At 46.7% G+C, this 18,258-nt stretch overlaps 1 protein-coding gene and 1 long non-coding RNA gene across 2 annotated transcripts in view; one reads left to right on the top strand and one right to left on the bottom strand.

The window, feature by feature from the left end:
• Nucleotides 1–3,415: 3,415 nt before the first annotated feature.
• On the bottom strand, nt 3,416–8,838 carry LOC309338464. Its single transcript, XR_014154896.1, has 2 exons — nt 5,629–8,838; nt 3,416–3,596 (listed from the first exon to the last, which is right to left on the bottom strand). It is a non-coding gene; the product is annotated as an uncharacterized lncRNA (long non-coding RNA).
• Nucleotides 8,839–13,456: 4,618 nt separating this feature from the next.
• WDFY2 (WD repeat and FYVE domain containing 2) overlaps nt 13,457–18,258 on the top strand; it is a 41,331-nt gene continuing 36,529 nt past the window's right edge. The window contains exon 1 of the mRNA XM_081855647.1: nt 13,457–13,666. Within this exon, the coding sequence (XP_081711773.1) occupies nt 13,524–13,666 (143 nt within the window). The 5' untranslated portion in view covers nt 13,457–13,523. The remainder of the gene's footprint in view (nt 13,667–18,258) is intronic.

The following is an 18,258-nucleotide window of genomic DNA, read 5'->3' on the forward strand; positions in this document are numbered from 1 at the left end:
CATATTTTCCATATTCGTTATAGGAAGACATGGGACCCATTTGAGCTCCTGGGGTTAATTCTTAATGGCTGGCAAGTCTTCCAGTTAGACACATCCTCAGTTAGCACTTGTGTCCATTTTTTGAATGAGATCTACCAATGATAAAAGGTAAAGGTACCCCTGCCCATTCGGGCCAGTCTTGCCAGACTCTAGGGTTGTGCGCTCATCTCACTCTAGAGGTCGGGAGCCAGCGCTGTCCAGAGACACTTCCGGTTCACGTGGCCAACGTGACAGGCTGCATCTGGCGAGCCAGCGCAGCACACGGAATGCCGTTTACCTTCCCGCTGGTAAGCGGTCCCTATTTATCTACTTGCACCCGGGGGTGCTTTCGAACTGCTAGGTTGGCAGGCACTGGGACCGAACGACGAGAGCGCACCCCGCCGTGGGGATTCAAAATACCAATGATGGGGAGATGCTAAAGATGCTTCCCCCCTTTCTTTTACAGAACTGCTCATGTGTGGCTGAAGAGAGACAGTGGTCAGTAATGGCCTGGCATATACAATCCACTGCCATGTAAGTATTTGGAATACTTAGTCCATTTTAATTCTCATTTTTCAGCACCACTCCTCACTTTTTCTTCATCACCACTCCTACCGGTACAGCGTGGATCTTCCGTAATTCTGATGGCATTTAAGTATGCTGAAGTTTTAAAAACACAGTATTCTGGTGTATGACAAATATAGCCAATGTGACACCATTGTTCTTGGACTCCACTTTATGTCTGAGTCCATTTATTGCTGGCTGAGGCTGATTGGGGCTGTTGTTCATTAACATCTGGAGGACATCCTATAGGCTACCCTGGCCTATGATGTTCCTATAGCATAGAATATTCTTTTTTTATATTAAAAAAAATTATTAAATTTTTCCATAGCAACTCCAATCGTACAAATTTCCACATCACATATTTTAGCTTATTGGACCTCCTTCAACTTCTCTGACAATCATTCGTAATTAAATTCCTGTCTTCACATTCCTTAATTTTAGTATTGCCTTTAAATACCATATTTCTATCCTCATTTACTTTCTTACAATATTCCTTATATTTTCACAAAGCTTCTTTAAAGCACACTAGCGTTGTATATTCCTCACAAACAGTTTCCAAATACTCAGTAAATTTTCCCCAGTCCGCAAGAAACTTATGGTCCTTTTGAAATCTAATTTTTCCAGTCAGTTTGTCCAGTTCTGCATAATCTGTTAATTTTGTTCTCCATTCTTCCAGAGTCGGTACTTCTTCTTGTTTCCATTTTTGAGCCATCAATATTCTTGCTGCTGTATAGCATAGAATATTCATCCCAAAGACATGAAAAAGAAAACATCAATAGGAAGAAAGTAAACTTAAATTTGTGTAGTACTTAAACCTTAACATAAGTGCCTTTTTCGGGTGGTGTGTAAACTTAAAATCAAAAGCTCAACTTACTGTTAGCAAGAGGCGTTTTTTGTTTCAATATTAAAATAAATGCAGCAGAACCAAAATTAGTTTAAAAACCAGAATCGATTCTCTCTCAGCTTCACCATTTGTCATCATTGATCAAAACCAGCTTCTTCCAGGCAACAAAGGCTTTAAAATGACTACATTAATCAGGCTTTGTTTAAAGTACTGTTCTCCAAAAGCGAGCTGAAGGAAATTTTGAACTTTATATAATTAGGGTATATTTATCTAGCATTCGAAAGAAGCAGGCTATCAAATTATAATGCAAGAGCCAGAGCTGATTCACAGGAGTATATTCATGTATCTACTGAAGCAAGAATAAAGATCGCAGACATAGAACCTTGTCAGAACATAACGTTGCTAGGATGCTGTTTGGAAGCCAAAGCAGCCCAGAACTAGGAAGTGTTTTGGTGGTTTGTAATCAAAGCTGTGCAGAAGAGCATGAAAAAGGCCAAGTTGTGAATTCAATGATATTTCCTATCCAGTGGGCAAGCGACCATGTGTACTTGTTCTTTTGAGCTGGAAGGGACTCCCAGGGTTCTCTAGTCCAAGCCCTTGCAATGCAGGGATCCTGCCCACAGCTGTCCCTGGGTGGACTTGAACCACCAGACTTCTGGTTAACAGACACACTGAACTATTGCACCACAGAGATTTAAAGGTGTATTCTGCCCTTCGTCAGAAGATCTCTGGACAGTTAACAGCATAAAAATACAATATTAAAACACAAAATGTATAAGAAAAACAAAAGCAGAACAATAACCCCCTGTTGTCGTCGTTTAGTCATTTAGTTGTGTCCGACTCTTCGTGACCCCCTGGACCAGAGTGTGGTTTCAGAACTCACAGGGTTAAAGAGTTCTGTGTGACGTCTCTCAATTCCTGAGGCGTGACTTGAGGGAGTGGTCTGATTCCACTGTCTGTTCTGTCTCTGCTTCCGAAGGAGACAGAACGCTAGCAGTCCAGGGAAAGTCTGTGAAGTGCTGTTTTGTTTTACTGCTTGAATAAACACTGTTAATTAAACACACTAATGCCTGGGTGTGTTTGAATCTTCTACACCGAGAAGCAACAGCTCCGCTGTGTTTACTCTGCAATTCGTGGCGGAACGCAGCAGGAGGCACAGCTAGAGGGAAACGTGCCGGACTGGAGATCGCTTAAAGCTGGGGCTAATTGGGGTCGTAAACCAATTAGCTACGCCACGACTAATACGCCAGGCACTCCTGTCTTCCACTGCCTCCCGCAGTTTGGTCAAACTCATGCTTGTAGCTTCGAGAACACTATCCAACCATCTCGTCCTCTGTCTTCCCCTTCTCCTTGTGCCCTCAATCTTTCCCAACATCAGGGTCTTTTCCAGGGAGTCTTCTCTTCTCATGAGGTGACCAAAGTATTGGAGCCTCACCTTCAGGATCTGTCCTTCCAGTGAGCATTCAGGGCTGATTTCCTTAAGAATGGATAGGTTTGATCTTCTTGCAGTCCATGGGACTCTCAAGAGTCTCCTCCAGCACCATAATTCAAAAGCATCATTTCTTTGGCGATCAGCCTTCTATAACCCCCTACCTCCCACCATACATTCCAAAGGATATAGGATGTTGGTCTGCCAAAGGCCTGGTTGAAGATGTTTTCTTTTTTTTCTGATATTTTATTTTTCAATTTTCTAAATAACATTTTTCCTTTTATATATACATATCTAATCAAATTTTCATTACTTAACTTTCTCCATTCTTGATTGAATTTTCCCTCATCTTGGTGCCTGATCTTCATGGTCAGTTTGGCCATTTCTATCATCTTAGTCATCCATTCTTCTTTCGTTGGGACAGTCTCTTCTTTCCACTTCTGGGCAAGTAGCATTGTGGCTGCTATTGTCGCATACAAAAACAGTCTCTTTTGCTTCTTTGATACTTCTACTACAGTGGTACCTCGGGTACCTATAACAGAAGAGAACTACCACAGAAATGGCAAAAAGCACCTTTTTATTTACAGCCATAAGTTTCACATAACTTCCCCTTGATAGTCACAAGACTTAAAACATCCTATTAATGCTTTTTAATTTTATGGGAATGCAGATATATGGAAGCATGGATAGGACAAGTTTACTCTGTAGGATTTGTAAGTCTCCCTATAAACAGAGTTGAACCTGTAAAAAAAATTTTATTATTGGTTTCTTCAACTTCATTTTATAAATGCTCATACTGATGTAACTTAAATTTAATTATTTGTATAGAACAGGGTGGGGAGGGGATGTAGAGATGATTAATGAAAGTCAGTCACATTTGGAAACTGGGGATGGGAAAGATGTTCATTAGCAGCTTTCACTTCTAGCCAAAAAATTATATAACTTTATATAACTGGGTTAACAGAAGGAAGAACAGCTAATCAAGAAACCGTCCTGAGATCTATGGATTAAGGGTGGCATAAAAATTTAATTAACAACAACAATAAAAGGAAGAAAATGATTTTGAATAGGGCATTCTCTTAACCTGCTGTGAAAAGGGGAATACGATCAATTTATTTGGTGATGGGGGAAAGGGTGTGTGTGTGTGTGTGTGTGTATATATATATCTGCTTCATTATATGTATTTTTTTCGTGTGTTTTTATCCTTGTAAATGGTCCAAGAACCTGGTTCTATAAATATTTCAAATAATAAAAAGGAAAGGTCAGTAGTATAGCATCTGCTTGCATTCGGAAGCTCATAGGTTCAGCCCCTGACGTTAGAATCTTGCCTAAAACCACGGAAAAGGGCTGCCGACCTGTGCAGACAATACTGAGCTACATGGACCAATGGTCTGACTCAGTAGAAGGCAGCTTCTCATGTTCCTACCATGACAGCAGCTGTTCCCTTTTCTTGCAATGTCTCCCCATGTGCTTCTTATCAACCTGGGTTCCAGAAAGAAGGTGCCCTGCAGTCTGTTTAGTTTACATCTCAAAGTCCTGGGGCTAAAGTTCTACATTGTCACTTTACCTCCAGTGCTTGTGGGAAACCATTCATTTATCTGAGCTGCAGTCCAGTTAGGCTCACTGAAGTTAGAAGACCATTTCGGCGAAATGATAATAGTTTGAACTGATGCAGTTTTCCTCCTAAATATCTATCGCACCCTTCGGACCTCCTGCTCATGGGGAAAGCCAAGATTTATGTTAGGGGGCAGGATCCGCAATCCTGTACCCATTTTATTTGGGAGTAACCCCCATTGAAGTTAACAGGGCTTACTTCTGAGTAGACATATATGGGTTTATGCTGTAAATTAGTCACACTTTCATAAATCAATGGGATTTAGCTAGCTGTGACTAACTGATTTCAACAGAGCCAAAGTGAACACACCAATATATGTGCATTCACAGAATCTTATAACTGAAGACTTGGAAGGGACCTCAAGGGTCATCTAGTCCAACTGCCAAGGCACATTCTTAAAGAATTCTGGGCACTGCAGGTTGTTAAGGGTTGCTAGGAATTGTGATTCTGTGAGGAGTAAACTACAGTGCCCAGAAACCTTTGCGGGAAAGAATGTACTTTCAAGGTGTAGCATGCGCATGCAGTGGCGTAGCGTGGGGGGTGCAGGGGGGGCCGGCCGCATCGAGCGCAACATCAGGGGGGGGCGCTCGCCACAGTCACCGAAGAGCCTCGGGCGCAGGCTCTAGCAGAGCCCCATGCCTCGCGTAACCGACGAGCTGTGCGCGCGTCCGGGCTGAAGGCGTCCGGCAGGCAGCGGCTCTCAGCGCTCACCGTGGTCCCCGCGCGTCAGAGCCATGGAGGGCGCGCCAGGCAGCCCCTCCTCACAGCCCTGCTGCTGCAGCTGCTGGGCCATATTGCATTTTCCTCGCTTCTCTGCCCTCCTCCTCCTCTGGGCAAGCGGCGTCGTTTGGGCGGCAGCGGCAGCTCGCCTCAGATCACCTGACACGGACCCGCCGCCGCCGCCGTGGCTACCTTACCGTAAATACCCCAGCCTAGGCAGCAGCAAGAAGAAGCTGGCAGCGGTGGCAGGTTAGGGGTTAGGGGCGCAAATTACTTGCCTTGCCCCGGGTTATGGGGCGCAAATTACTTGCCTTGCCCCCGGGTTAGGGGGCACAAATTACTTGCCTTGCCCCGGGTGCTGACAACCCACGCCACGCCGCTGTGCGCATGTAAAGCCCGCTGAAATAAAGAGCATGGAATGAAAGGGGGTTAACTCACAAGTAAGTCCCCCTGTATGACTTGTTTTGTTCTTATATGCTTTCCCCCCCAGGACGGGTCCACGCTGTAAGGCGAAGTTCACAACAGCCTGCACTGCTCACCGAAAAGCTGTTTCTCTGAAGGCTGCCTTACCATGCGTGCTGTATCCCAGAGAATGCTGCAGTTGGGCCAATGTGCTCCCTTTTGTCCAAAAGAAAGAAGAGAAGGCTAGCAATTATAACTGTTTTAGGGACTTTCTTATATACCCTGAACATATCCTTGGAAATAGACATACCTTCATATTGTCCTGAGTGTTCTGCCTCCCACCAGCTTCCTCCAGATCAGGTCTGCAGAGCCTACAGGGACACAAAGAGCCATATGGGATTTTTTTATTTTTCTGAACCTCAAAATAGGCCTCAGACAGTTACAGAGAGACTTTCCTAAGTAACCTTAGGGACGTATATTAGAACTCAGACCTTTTGCATATTCATACATTTTTTTAGATTCATACAATCCATATTTATGAATGGCCAGTTTATAACCATAAGGCTAAAATGGCGCAGAAGGGGGAAGTAAATAAGGCTGGGGTAGAATGAATGACCACTGGCTGGAAACTGATTTACTAAGGGTGAAATCCTAACTGCACTTACCTAGGAGTAAGAGCCACTGCTCACAGTCTTCTTCAAGGTCTTCTACAATTAGGTCTTCTGAATGGAAAAGAAGAGAAGGCTGGCAGTTAGAGAGACTTTCTTATATACACTGAAAATATTCTTGGAAATAGACATTCCTTTCATGTTGTCTTGGGCCTTTCTTGAGCTCCTCCAATGAAGGAGCTCTTCCGCCATCTTTCTCCACATGAAGAAGGGAGGAGGTATGCAGAGCCTACAGGAAAAACAAAGAGCCACATGTGATATGTTTATTTTTCTGATCCTCAAAATAGGCCTCAGACAGTTCAGAGACCTTAGGGACTAATATTATTCTGAAATCTGTAAGTCCAACGCCAAGTAAGTCTGATAAATGTCATTTGGAATACTGCGCACCTTTCCAGTTAGGAGTTTGATCTGGCCTTCCACAAATTGTCATGCAGATCTTTTTTGGTTGGAAGAAGAGTTTGTTTTAAGAACCTCTGCACGTTCTATGTCGAGCTTAGGGGTCTGCTCTTGTTGTTTCCAATTCACTTTGGTACTATGGTGTTCTGTTAATGCCTGCTTGTTATTAACTGATAGACTCTGGACCTCTTTGGATAATTGGGTTACTTGAGAGGCAATACCTCTAATTTGTTGGAAGATATGCTCAACCGTTCTTGCAATTAGAGTTAATTGGGTGCTCTCCCTACTTGTTACTCCTTCCTCTCTTAGCGGCACAGGATCAACTTGCCCCATTGCTGGATCCAGTTCTATGCTCTCACCTTGAATACTCTCCCCACACTCACAATCATTCTCAAGGGGAGAAACCCAGTTTTTTGTTGGAACTATAAAAGCAGATTTGTTTTAAAAAGTCCTCTATTTTAGATTGTTTGGGAACCGGTGAGAGAGCTCCATCCTCTGGGTCCCTGTAGCGTTTACTAGCAGGCATAGCGTCGCCGTGGGGAGTAAACAAGGAGAGGTTTTGTGATGGCTTGTGAATGCTCTCCGCAAGAAATACCTCTGCTCACTCAGAGTTCATATATACAGTCTTTATTTTACATATGTACAAGCGGCATGTTACAATCATGCATCCGAATCCTCCGGCTCAGATTCTGGGAGTGCCTTATGCCCGCCCCTTCTCCAACAGAAAAGGTGTGGAATTTTCATGTGATGTCTCTGTCCCCTCCAGTTTAACACTCTCCTTTCCTTGGCAGACATTGTTTCACTGTCTGTGCCAGGACTTTCTGTGCGGTGTTGAGGCTCTGGTCCAACATCTGTGAGCTGTCCCTCCTCCTGGCTTTCCCTTCTTTCCTCCACCGCCACTGCTCCCTTCCTCTGCCTGACTCTGCTCCTCCCCTTCATTCTTGGGGAATACCATGACAGGTTTCCCCACCCAACCAAAAAAGAGAGAAAAAATAGAAAGTGCTCGGTTTGTTCAATTTAAGAGCTTCTCCGTGTGGAGACTGCCAGGAGTTTCAGGAGCAAAGTATAGAACAGAGTTGGTGGTTAATAGCTAGCAGCTGGCGGCCTGCCCAGGATGCTTCACAGAACTTGCCCAAGATGTTTCTCATAGCATAGACAAGAAGGTGCTGTTAGAATCTCAGTAGGTTGGTAGGTTTAAAAGTAGAGAAGTAAAAAAAGGAAAAATTACTTCCCTTGGTAGCAATCAACGATAATTACAGTCCTGTTATCTGAGGAGCTCCGAAGCCTGCTTGCTAAGCCGTCGCCATCTTGGAACCTCGACCTATTCTGAAATCAACATCTATATGCTGAAGGGTCTTACCTTTTTTTGTCCTCTCAAAGAGGGGTCCAGAGGGGGAGGCCAAGCGGGAGGGGGTGGGCAAGGGGGAGGTCTCTGGGATAGGCGAAATTCTGTTCTTGCTTCCCAATCAGGAAAACACTTTTCTAATTCTGAAAAGCATAGAGAAAAAGAAAAATGGGGCTCACTGTTAGTGCTCTCTAACACCTCTGTGCTCAAGATGAATTCTCTATCATCGAAGAATTTTGATGTTGAAAGAAATCCTACTTACATGCTCTCTCTACTCTCACAAGCACAGAATGATCCAAGCATAGGAGATCCCAGGCCTTCTAGAGCTCTGGTGACCAATGAGCCAGCAGAGGGAGATGTCACAATGAACATTACGATGCAGCACCCCTGGGCCCTGAGAAAACTAGCAGCCACAAGCACTGCTCCTCTTAAGGGACGCGACTAAGTTTTCTCTCATGGTTTTCTTCCATGTTCCACTTTTTATAAATATGCAAAATGTGCCTATTCCTTTGGATTCCAGCTTAAGTTGTTCCTGCACCAACTGAGCACTAGCTGTCTCCTATACCTGTCTTATACCCTCCAACATTTCTTCCATGAAAATAGAAATGTCCTATTCCATTATTATGATGATGATTCTGAACTGGGTTGCCCCAGCCACTCTGGGAAGTTTCCAACATATACAAAAACATAATAAAGCATTAAACATTGAAAAAAACCCTTCCCTATACAGGGCTGTCTTCAGATGTCTTCTAAAGGTTGTATAGTTACTTATCTCCTGGGCTCGGGGGTCACATAACTGCATATGCTGCAACATTTCTCCCGTGAAAATAGGAATGTCCTAAGAGTGGTGCTGTGGGTTAAACCACAGAGCCTAGGACTTGCCGATCAGAAGGTCGGCGGTTCGAATCCCCGCAACGGGGTGAGCTCCCGTTGCTCGGTCCCTGCTCCTGCCAACCTAGCAGCTTGAAAGCACGTCAAAGTGCAAGTAGATAAAGAGGTACCGCTCCGGCGGGAAGGTAAACAGCGTTTCCATGTGCTGCTCTGGTTCGCCAGAAGCGGCTCAGTCATGCTGGCCACATGGAAGCTGTACACCGGCTCCCTCGGCCAGTAAAGCAAGATGAGCGCTGCAACCCCAGAGTCGGTCACAACTGGACCTAATGGTCAAGGGTCCCTTTACCTTTACTACACAAATTTAAGTTTTACTTTTTTCCTATCAATGTTTTCTTTTTCATGTCTTTGGGATGAATATTCTATAGGAACATCATAGGCCAGGGTAGCCTATAGGATGCCCTCCACATGTTGCTAAACAACAGCCCCCATCAGCCTCAGCTAGCACAGTCCATGGGGACAGATAAAAATGGAATCCAAGAACAGTGGTGTCACATTTGTCATACACCAGAATCCTTTGTTTTAAAAAGTTCAACGTATTTAAGTGCCATCAGAATTATGGAAGGTCCACACTGTGCTCCAAACAGCTAATTATTGCTGGGAGTGGTATGAAAAAATGACGAGTGGTGCTGAAAACTGAGAACTAAAATGGACTAAAGATTGCAAATACTTACAAGCAGGGGTTGGTATAGGCTAGGCCAATAATGACCACTGCCTCTCTTCAGCCACACCAACAGTTCTGTAAAAGAAAGGGGGGGGGGACATCTTTAGCCTTTCCCCATCATTGGTAGGGAGGAAATATGAAACATTCTATGGAGGTATCTGTCGTGGTGTTGCCAAGGAAGGAGCCAAAAATGTGAAAGGATGCAAGATTATCACCTTGTTTTCTCATACTCATAAAACTTGTACACGTTATGGTTTAAACAAATGACACACACCTTTTAGTTATACGTACCGTATTTTTCGCCCTATAGGACGCACTTTTTCCCCTCCAAAAATGAAGGGGAAATGTGTGTGCGTCCTATGGGGCGAATGCAGGCTTTCGCTGAAGCCTGGAGAGCGAAGGGGGTCAGTGCGCACCAACCCCTCTAACTCTCCAGGCTTCAGGAAGCTATCCGCTAGCCGTGGGAGAGCTTGCCTGCACCCAGAAGCTTGGGGTGCACTGAGCTCCACACGCCCCAAGCTTCGGGATTAGCGTAGCGCTCTGCTAGCCGTGGGAGAGCCGCGCGACTCTCCCACGACTAGCGGAGACCTTGCCGGCACCCAGAAGCTTGGGGCGCACTGAGCTCCGCACGCCCCAAGCTTCGGGATTAGTGCAGAGCACCTGGGGGGGGGGAAATAATTTTTTCCCTTTATTTCCCCCCAAAAAAACTAGGTGCATCCTATGAGCCGGTGCGTCCTATGGGGCGAAAAATACGGGTATCTATGGCCTTCCCAGCAGATTAGGTCATTGTTACTATTTCTTGTTTTTTGTTGTATACACTGCAAATCATCATTTAACACACAGTTAGGTATTACGTGTGTGAAAATGACTCGTGTTTTTCACCACCGGTAGATAAACACAGGAACACAGACATTGAAATGCTAGATATTTGCAAGCACATAGTCAATATTATCAGACCCTGTTTTGAAGCAAAAAAGCACAGTTATCTGGTTGCCTACTTGTAGATTTTTTTAGGTGTGCCCATGCAAAGTGTTTTACATGAGCATCTACAAAGCATAACACATGCATGCAACAAATGTGTATTTACAATCAGAGAACTGTAGAGTTGGAAGGCACTGTGTCAGGTAGATTTTGCCCTGTCACATGGCAGGGCAGAATCTTAAACAATGATAGCCTCTCCCAAGCCTCCATTCCCAGCACTTTCACACTCTTCTTTCAGCAAAGACTCATCTATTTGTATAGGCTGGATTACAATTTTAAAAAAAAAAACCTCTGCTGAGATTACTGGGTAAAACACAGTGTGAAAAAGTTAAGAGTGACACACCAAGAGATCATTTTTTTCAAAGCAATTTTTATTTAACTCATTAAGCATGTGAACACACACACTTTGAGTAACAGGTACATAGGAAAATAATGCGGCTCAATGTGGTGCCTTCCATAGTTCCAGTTACAGATAGGTAGCCGTGTTGGTCTGTCATGGTCAAAACAAAATAAAAAAATTCCTTCCAGTAGCACCTTAAAGACCAACTGAGTTAGAAGTGTGCATGCACACGAAAGCTCATACCTAGAACTAACTCAGTTGGTCTTTAAGGTGCTACTGGAAGGAATTTTTTTATATAGGAAAATAAATTAGAGCTAAGTCCAGTAGTTATAGTTACAGATAGGTAGCCGTGTTGGTCTGCCATAGTCAAAACAAAACAAATTCCTTCCAGTAGCACCTTAAAGACCAACTAAGTTAGTTCTTGGTATGAGCTTTCGTGTGCATGCATGAAATATCTGAAGAAGTGTGTATCTGAAGAAGTGTATCTGAAGAAGTGTGCATGCACACAAAAGCTCATACCAAGAACTAACTTAGTTGGTCTTTAAGGTGCTACTGGAAGGAATTTGTTTTGTTTCCAGTAGTTATGTGTGGGTTTAACCCACAGCGTCAGTGGTTTAGCCCACAGCGTCACCCACGTCCCACAGAAGGTCATACTGTGTTCTTAAAAAGACATATAGTGGTACCTCTGGTTATGTACTTAATTCGTTCCGGAGGTCCGTTCTTAACCTGAAACTGTTCTCAACCTGAAGCACCACTTTAGCTAATGGGGCCTCCTGCTGCCACCACGCGATTTCTGTTCTCATCCTGAAGCAAAGTTCTTAACCCGAGGTACTATTTCTGGGTTAGGGGAGTCTGTAACCTGAAGCGTATGTAACCCGAGGTACCACTGTACATCAGAAGAACCTGAAGAGTTGTACCCAGAACAGACTTCCCCTCGCGCAAAGTTACTGCTTCTTTCCCCAGTAGTCAGTGGTGTAGTGTGGGGGGTGCAGGGGGGGCCGGCCGTGCCGGGCGCAACATCTGGGGGGGTGCGCTCGCCGCCTCCAGAGTCGCCGAAGAGCCTCGGACGCAGGCTGTAGCAGAGCCCCATGTCTCGCGGACCGACGAGCTGTGCGCGCGTCCGGGCTGAAGGCATCCGGCAGGCAGCGGCTCTCAGCGCTCGCCGCGGTCCCCGCGCGTCAGGGCCACGAAGGGCATGCCAGGCAGCCCCTCCTCACAGCCCCGCCGCCGCTGCTGCAGCTGCTGGGCCATGTTGCATTTTCCTTGCCTCTCTGCCCTCCTCCTCCTCCGGGCAAGCGGCGTCGTTTGGGCGGCAGCGCCAGCGGCAACTCACCTCAGATCACCTGACATGGACCCGCCGCCGCCACAGTGGCTACCTTACCGTAAATACCCCAGCCCAGGCAGCAGCAAGAAGAAGCTGGCAGCGGCGGCAGGTTAGGGGTTAGGGGCGCAAATTACTTGCCTTGCCCCGGGTGCTCACAACCCACGCTACGCCGCTGCCAGTAGTTCTCATGAACAGTGGCGTAGCGTGGGGGGTGCAGGGGGGGCCGGCCGCACCGGGAGCAACATCTGGGGGTTAGGGTTAGGGTTAGGGGGCGCAAATCCAGGGGTTAGAGGGCGCAAATTACTTGCCTTGCCCCGGGTGCTGACAACCCACGCTACGCCACTGCCCATGAACCTCAAAATCTGCTGCTGCAAAGGAGGCACCGAAGCAGCGCTGAAGGATGGGGAAGAATCCAGCCGTTGGTGGGGGCCGTTACAACAGCCGGGGGGGGGCGCAGCAGAAGAGACCCGACCCCTCTGGCTGGGGGGGGGGGGAGAACCAAAGGGGGCCCAAAGCCAACATCTTGAGTGTTTTGCCCATGGTCTCTCGGGGGGGGGGGAGCGATGCTGATCCCAGCTGTCCTGGCGAAGGGAGCTCTCTCCCCCTCCCCCGGCCGAGGAGGCGCCCCTGGAACGGGCTGCCTCATGACGGCGTCTCCGTCCCCCTCGGGCTCCCTGGATAAGCGCGCCCCCCCGCCCCTCTTGCTTCGTCCCTCCGGCTCACCTTCCTCCGAGACGACGAGGAAGCCCCAGAGCCCCCCGGGTCTCTCACGGCGGGGTCCGGAGAGCCAGACTCCAGCTGGCCCAGCAGGAGCGGGGAAGAGGGAAGCGCCGGGGACGCCATAGGGACCTCCAGCTGTTTTGGGACTACAATTCCCATCATGCTTAACCATTGGTCCTGTTCGCTAGGGATGATGGGAGTTGTAGTCCCATAAAAACAGAGGACCAAGTTTGGCCATCACTGCCATAGGGGGAACCAAAGGGCGGACAGAGCCAAGCATCCCGCAGATGCTGCTGCTGCTTGGAGAGCCAGGAGCCACGCATGCGCGCTGCGACGGAGACCGCGAAGCGGGGCGGAGCTACAATTCCCAGCAGTAGCGCCAGAAGTTCTTTAAGCGGGAGCAACGGTCTCCGAACGTGCGCTGGGGAGCCGGTGGTGGCGTTGGAAAGCCCTTCGCCCCGCCCCCCTTGGGCGCCGCCCCTCCCCTCTGCGGCCGCCTGCTCCTCCGTGGCAGCGCGCATGCGCGGCGTGGTCGGGCAGGGCCGGCTGCTGGTTTCCCAAGCGGCTGCCGCTGAGGGAGGAATCCGGCCGGGCTCGGTCCCCCTATGGCGGCGCCGGCGCTTCCCTCGTCGCCGCTCCGTCGCCGGCCGCTGCTGCTCGGCCAGGTGGAGGGCTCTCCGGACCACGCCGTGACCATGGCGGCGCTGGTGCCCAAGGAGGACGGCTTCCTCAGCGTCTCGGAGGACAGGTCAGCGGGGCCGAGGGCGGCAGGCTCCCGGGCGGGGCCCCGGGGCGCGCTTCTCCCGCCGAGGCGGCAGCGCCTCATGAGGCAGCCCGTTCCAGAGGCGCCTCGGCCTGGGGGGGGGGCGGGATGGCTGCTGTCGGGGCCGCGCAGAGGCGCCCCGAGGCTCCCCTGGCAAGGAGAGGGGTCAGCATGGCCCCCCCCCCGAGACACCATGCAGAATAATAATAATAATAATAATAATAATGCCCCCCTGAGAGACCATGGACAATAATAATAATAATAATAATAATAATAATAACGATAATAATAATAATGCCCCCCGAGAGACCATGGATAATAATAATAATAATAATAATAATAATGCCCCCCTGAGAGACCATGGACAATAATAATAATAATAATAACGATAATAATAATAATGCCCCCCGAGACCATGGATAATAATAATAATAATAATAATAATGCCCCCCTGAGAGACCATGGATGATAATAATAATAATAATAATAATAACGATAATAATAATAATGCCCCCCCCGAGAGACCATGGGTAATAATAATAATAATAATAATAATAATGCCCCCCTGAGAGACCATGGATAATAATAATAATAATGTCCCCCGAGAGACCATGGACAATAATAAGAATAATAAGAATAAGAATAATTCCTCCCTCCAGAGACCATGGATAATAATAATAATAATAATAATAATAATAATGCCCCCCTGAGAGACCATGGATAATAATAATAATAATAACGATAATAATAATAATGTCCCCCCCCGAGAGACCATGGATAATAATAATAATAATAATAATAATAATAATAATAATGCCCCCCTGAGAGACCATGGACAATAATAATAATATCCCCCTGAGAAACCATGGACAATAATAAGAAGAATAAGAATAAGAATAATGCCTCCCTCCAGAGACCATGGATAATAATAATAATAATAATAATAATAATAATAATGCCTCCCTCCAGAGACCATGGATAGTAATAATAATAATGCCCCCGAGAGACCATGGATAATAATAATAATGCCCCCCCCGAGAGACCATGGACAATTATTATTATTTTTTATTATTTATACCCCGCTCATCTGCTGAGGGGTCAGCAACCTAAGGCCCATGGGCCACCTCTGAACTGAGGTGCCCACTTGCGCGCTGTGCTAAACTGGCACAGCGCGGTGCGGGAACTCGCTTCCATGGTGCTGAAAATCGCAGGTGCGCATGCTCACGCACGTGTGTGATCCGGCCCATTGAGGGATCGCCGTGGGACCGATCCGGCACAGGCAAGATAAACCTTGCTGACCCCTGGGTTACAGGGAAGCAGGCAGAGGGTCTTCTGTGTAGTAGTGTCCACCCTGTGGAATGCCCTCCCATCTGATGTCAAGGAATAATAATAATTTATTATTTATATCCCGCCCATCTGGCTGAGTTTCCCCAGCCACTCTGGGCGGCTCCCAATCGAGTGTTAAAAACAATACAGCATTAAATTTTAAAAACTTCCCTAAAGAGAGCTGCCTTCAGATGTTTTTTAAAAATAAGGTAGTTGCCTGTTTCCTTGACATCTGATGGGAGGGCGTTCCACAGGGCGGGCGCCACTACCGAGAAGGCCCTCTGTCTGGTTCCCTGTAGCTTTGCTTCTTCTAGGGTGGGAACCGCCAGAAGGCCCTCGGCACTGGATCTCAGTGTCCACGCAGAACAATGGGGGCGGAGATGCTCCTTCAGGTATACAGGACCTGATGTTTGGTTTGGGTCCCCTTTGGCTCTCTGCCAGTGACTCCCCCCCCCCCCGGCCATAAGGGTCGGGTCTGTTCTGCATCAATGGCCCCCACCAGTGGCTGAATTCTTCCCCCGAGGAGACACTACCTTTTGGGATGCCCCCTGCCTTTAGCACTCCGTTCTCAAGCGTTGCTCTGCTGCCCCCATTGCAACTGTGCTGGTCATGTGGGCAGGTGGGTTCTTAACTACTCTGAGCAAGAGGGGAGAGGCACAATTTTTGCACCCCCTGGTCCTGCGCTGTTGGTGGGGGCCAGCATAAACCAGGCTCTGTGGATGGAGTGCCTGCTTTCCATGCAGAGGACCTCAGGTTCAGCACCTGGCGTTGAGTGAGGCCAAGCTCCCGTCTCCATCCCTGGAGAGCCATTCCTGCTGGGGACTCCATAAAAGGTAGCTTGGTATGTGGTGGGCAGCTCCAGATTTAGGGTGGTTCAGGCTGTTGCCCTGCAAAGAGCGCCAAGCAAAGGGGGTGCAAAATTGAGAAGATCCATTTGTATCCTGTTCTTGACTGAGCTCTTCCTTTCTTGGGTATTTTTTTATATGGACTCCCAGGAAAGTTGAAAGGCTTGTAAGTTCTCCTCAGAGGTGCAACACAGAAGCAAAAAATGGTATTGGTTTACCTGCTTGCGTATCTTGTCTTCTAGCACAGCAATAATACTCCGCCTAGAAACCTGTAGCCAAGCAGATGGCTGGCTGGTTCAAACCAATACATTTAATCTCACCACCTTTGCACATTGTCTGATGGCCTGCATTGCTTTTCCTAGGTTGCTGAGTACTGCAGTCCCAGGAGAAGCCACAACAGGCAAACTGCCTTTCCTGCATAACTGTTTGTTGTTGTAATTTTGTCAGGATCAAGTTACCATTGCATGTGGATACATAACAAGGCCCCGATCGCCTTTAACATGAAAAAAAGAAAAGAAAGCTGCTTAAGATGGGCCAGTTTAGGAAAAAGCTGCAGTGTGAGGGCTGTTTTAGCCTTTCTCTGCCTGCCACTTCTCCATTCCTATCTAGCCCCAACTGCTTCTCCCTCTGGGCAGTGCTGAACCCATGTTTGTGAAAGTAGAGTGTGGAAACAAACTGGAAATAGCTTGAGAGGGAGGAATCTGTTAGTGCAGAAGAAGGGTATGAAGAGTGGGGGGCTTTTCCTCCTCATTCTCTACTTAAAACAGCCCTCTTCCAACAGTGTTCTTTTAAAATAAGTAGGAGATGACAAATTGTACTTTCATGCATCTGCTTGCAATGTTGATGAGACAGGCGCTTGCAAAGCCTGCTGTTCTGCGAGGTTTGGTCCCATTTGCACTTTCTCCTCCAGCTCCAGCAGTCATTGCTTCTTAAGAACTCTGTTATACATCCTATTTTTTTTGCTGATAGGATAAATGTATGTGTCAGCTAAGTGGAAACTTGGAGATTGCAACTTGAAATGTTGTCTGTGGTATGGTGCAATGCAGCTTGTCCTGTTCTCCAAAGTTCCTTGTCTCGCTGGAGCCTTCTTCCCCTGTTCTCTGTCCATTTTGTGCTTTTCCTCAAGTCTCACTTTCCAGCTCTTCTCACGGGTTCCTCTTTTTCCAGTCCATTGCCTTGCTGCATGCTTCCACCGGCCACCTTGCCTCTGGCCTCTCCACCCCTTCATTTTACTATCTCCTGTGATCTCTTTCTAGTCCCCAGCTTCCCCATAAAGCTCTGCTTCTCCCTAGGGCCTGTGTGGTGTTTTAATCTTAGACAAGATGATAAAGTTCTTTTTCAGACTAGAAGTTGAACGGAGGGTATTCTAGGAACTATGCTCACTCAGCTGTTAGATAATAATCTGTCTGGGGCTTTTCCATCAGAAGTGTAATATGGTATAGTTAGTACCCACCTTTAATTAAAAAAAATTATAGACATAGTTTCTATTTGCATATCACTGTCTTTTTTCATGGCATCAATGTGCTTGAGTTGTGTTATCATTAAATATTTGGGCAGCCCAGTGACTGGTGATGTGACACATTCTGGAGGTGCTATCATTATTGTGGTGTTAACATTGTTATCTTCTCAGGTATTTAATTACTTTCCAAAAAGCATCTATAAATTACCTCCCTAAGCATTCTGCTATTTGAGACATTAAAATATAACTTTTCACTTGGAAAGGTTGCTGAAAAATAATTCATTCTTGTGGTTGGCTTTCTTATTTTAGTCTGTCAAAAACCAACCTCATTTTATCTTTAATCTGTATTAGCCACAGAGGTCCTGTTTTGTGAATTGAAAAAAACGCACCACTTACTCAGGCTAATACATTTTGGATCTACGAGCACAATATTTCAAAAAAATGTGTAGGTAGTTTTCAGCAGTGGTTACAGATGTAAAAGCTCAGTTGCAAATGGCATATGCTAGGTTTTGTGTCATTGCATTAATGCTTTAATATTTCATGATGTCTGTAGTTAAGACAGGTTTTGTAGTGTAGAAGTTCACAAACTCCCTTGGGGTGTTTTTTCTTTGAGGTACAGGATCTCTTAGACCAGGGGTCAGCAAACTTTTTCAGCAGGGGGCCCGTCCACTGTCCCTCAGATCTTGTGGGGGGCTAGACTATATATTTTTGGGGGGAGGGGGAAGATGAACGAATTCCTATGCCTCACAAATAACCCAGAGATGCATTTTAAATAAAAGGACACATTCTTCTCATGTAAAAACACGCTGATTCCTGGACCGTCCACGGGCCAGATAGAGGAGGCGATTGGGCCAGATCCGGCCCCAGGGCCTCAGTTTGCCTACCCATGTCTTAGACGCTTCATAGTACCTTCCTAATGCATAAAGGTTGAAAATAATGCACCTTTC

The sequence above is a fragment of the Podarcis erhardii genome (genome assembly GCF_964252035.2).
Source record: "Podarcis erhardii genome assembly, chromosome: 3".
Lineage (NCBI taxonomy): Eukaryota > Metazoa > Chordata > Lepidosauria > Squamata > Lacertidae > Podarcis > Podarcis erhardii.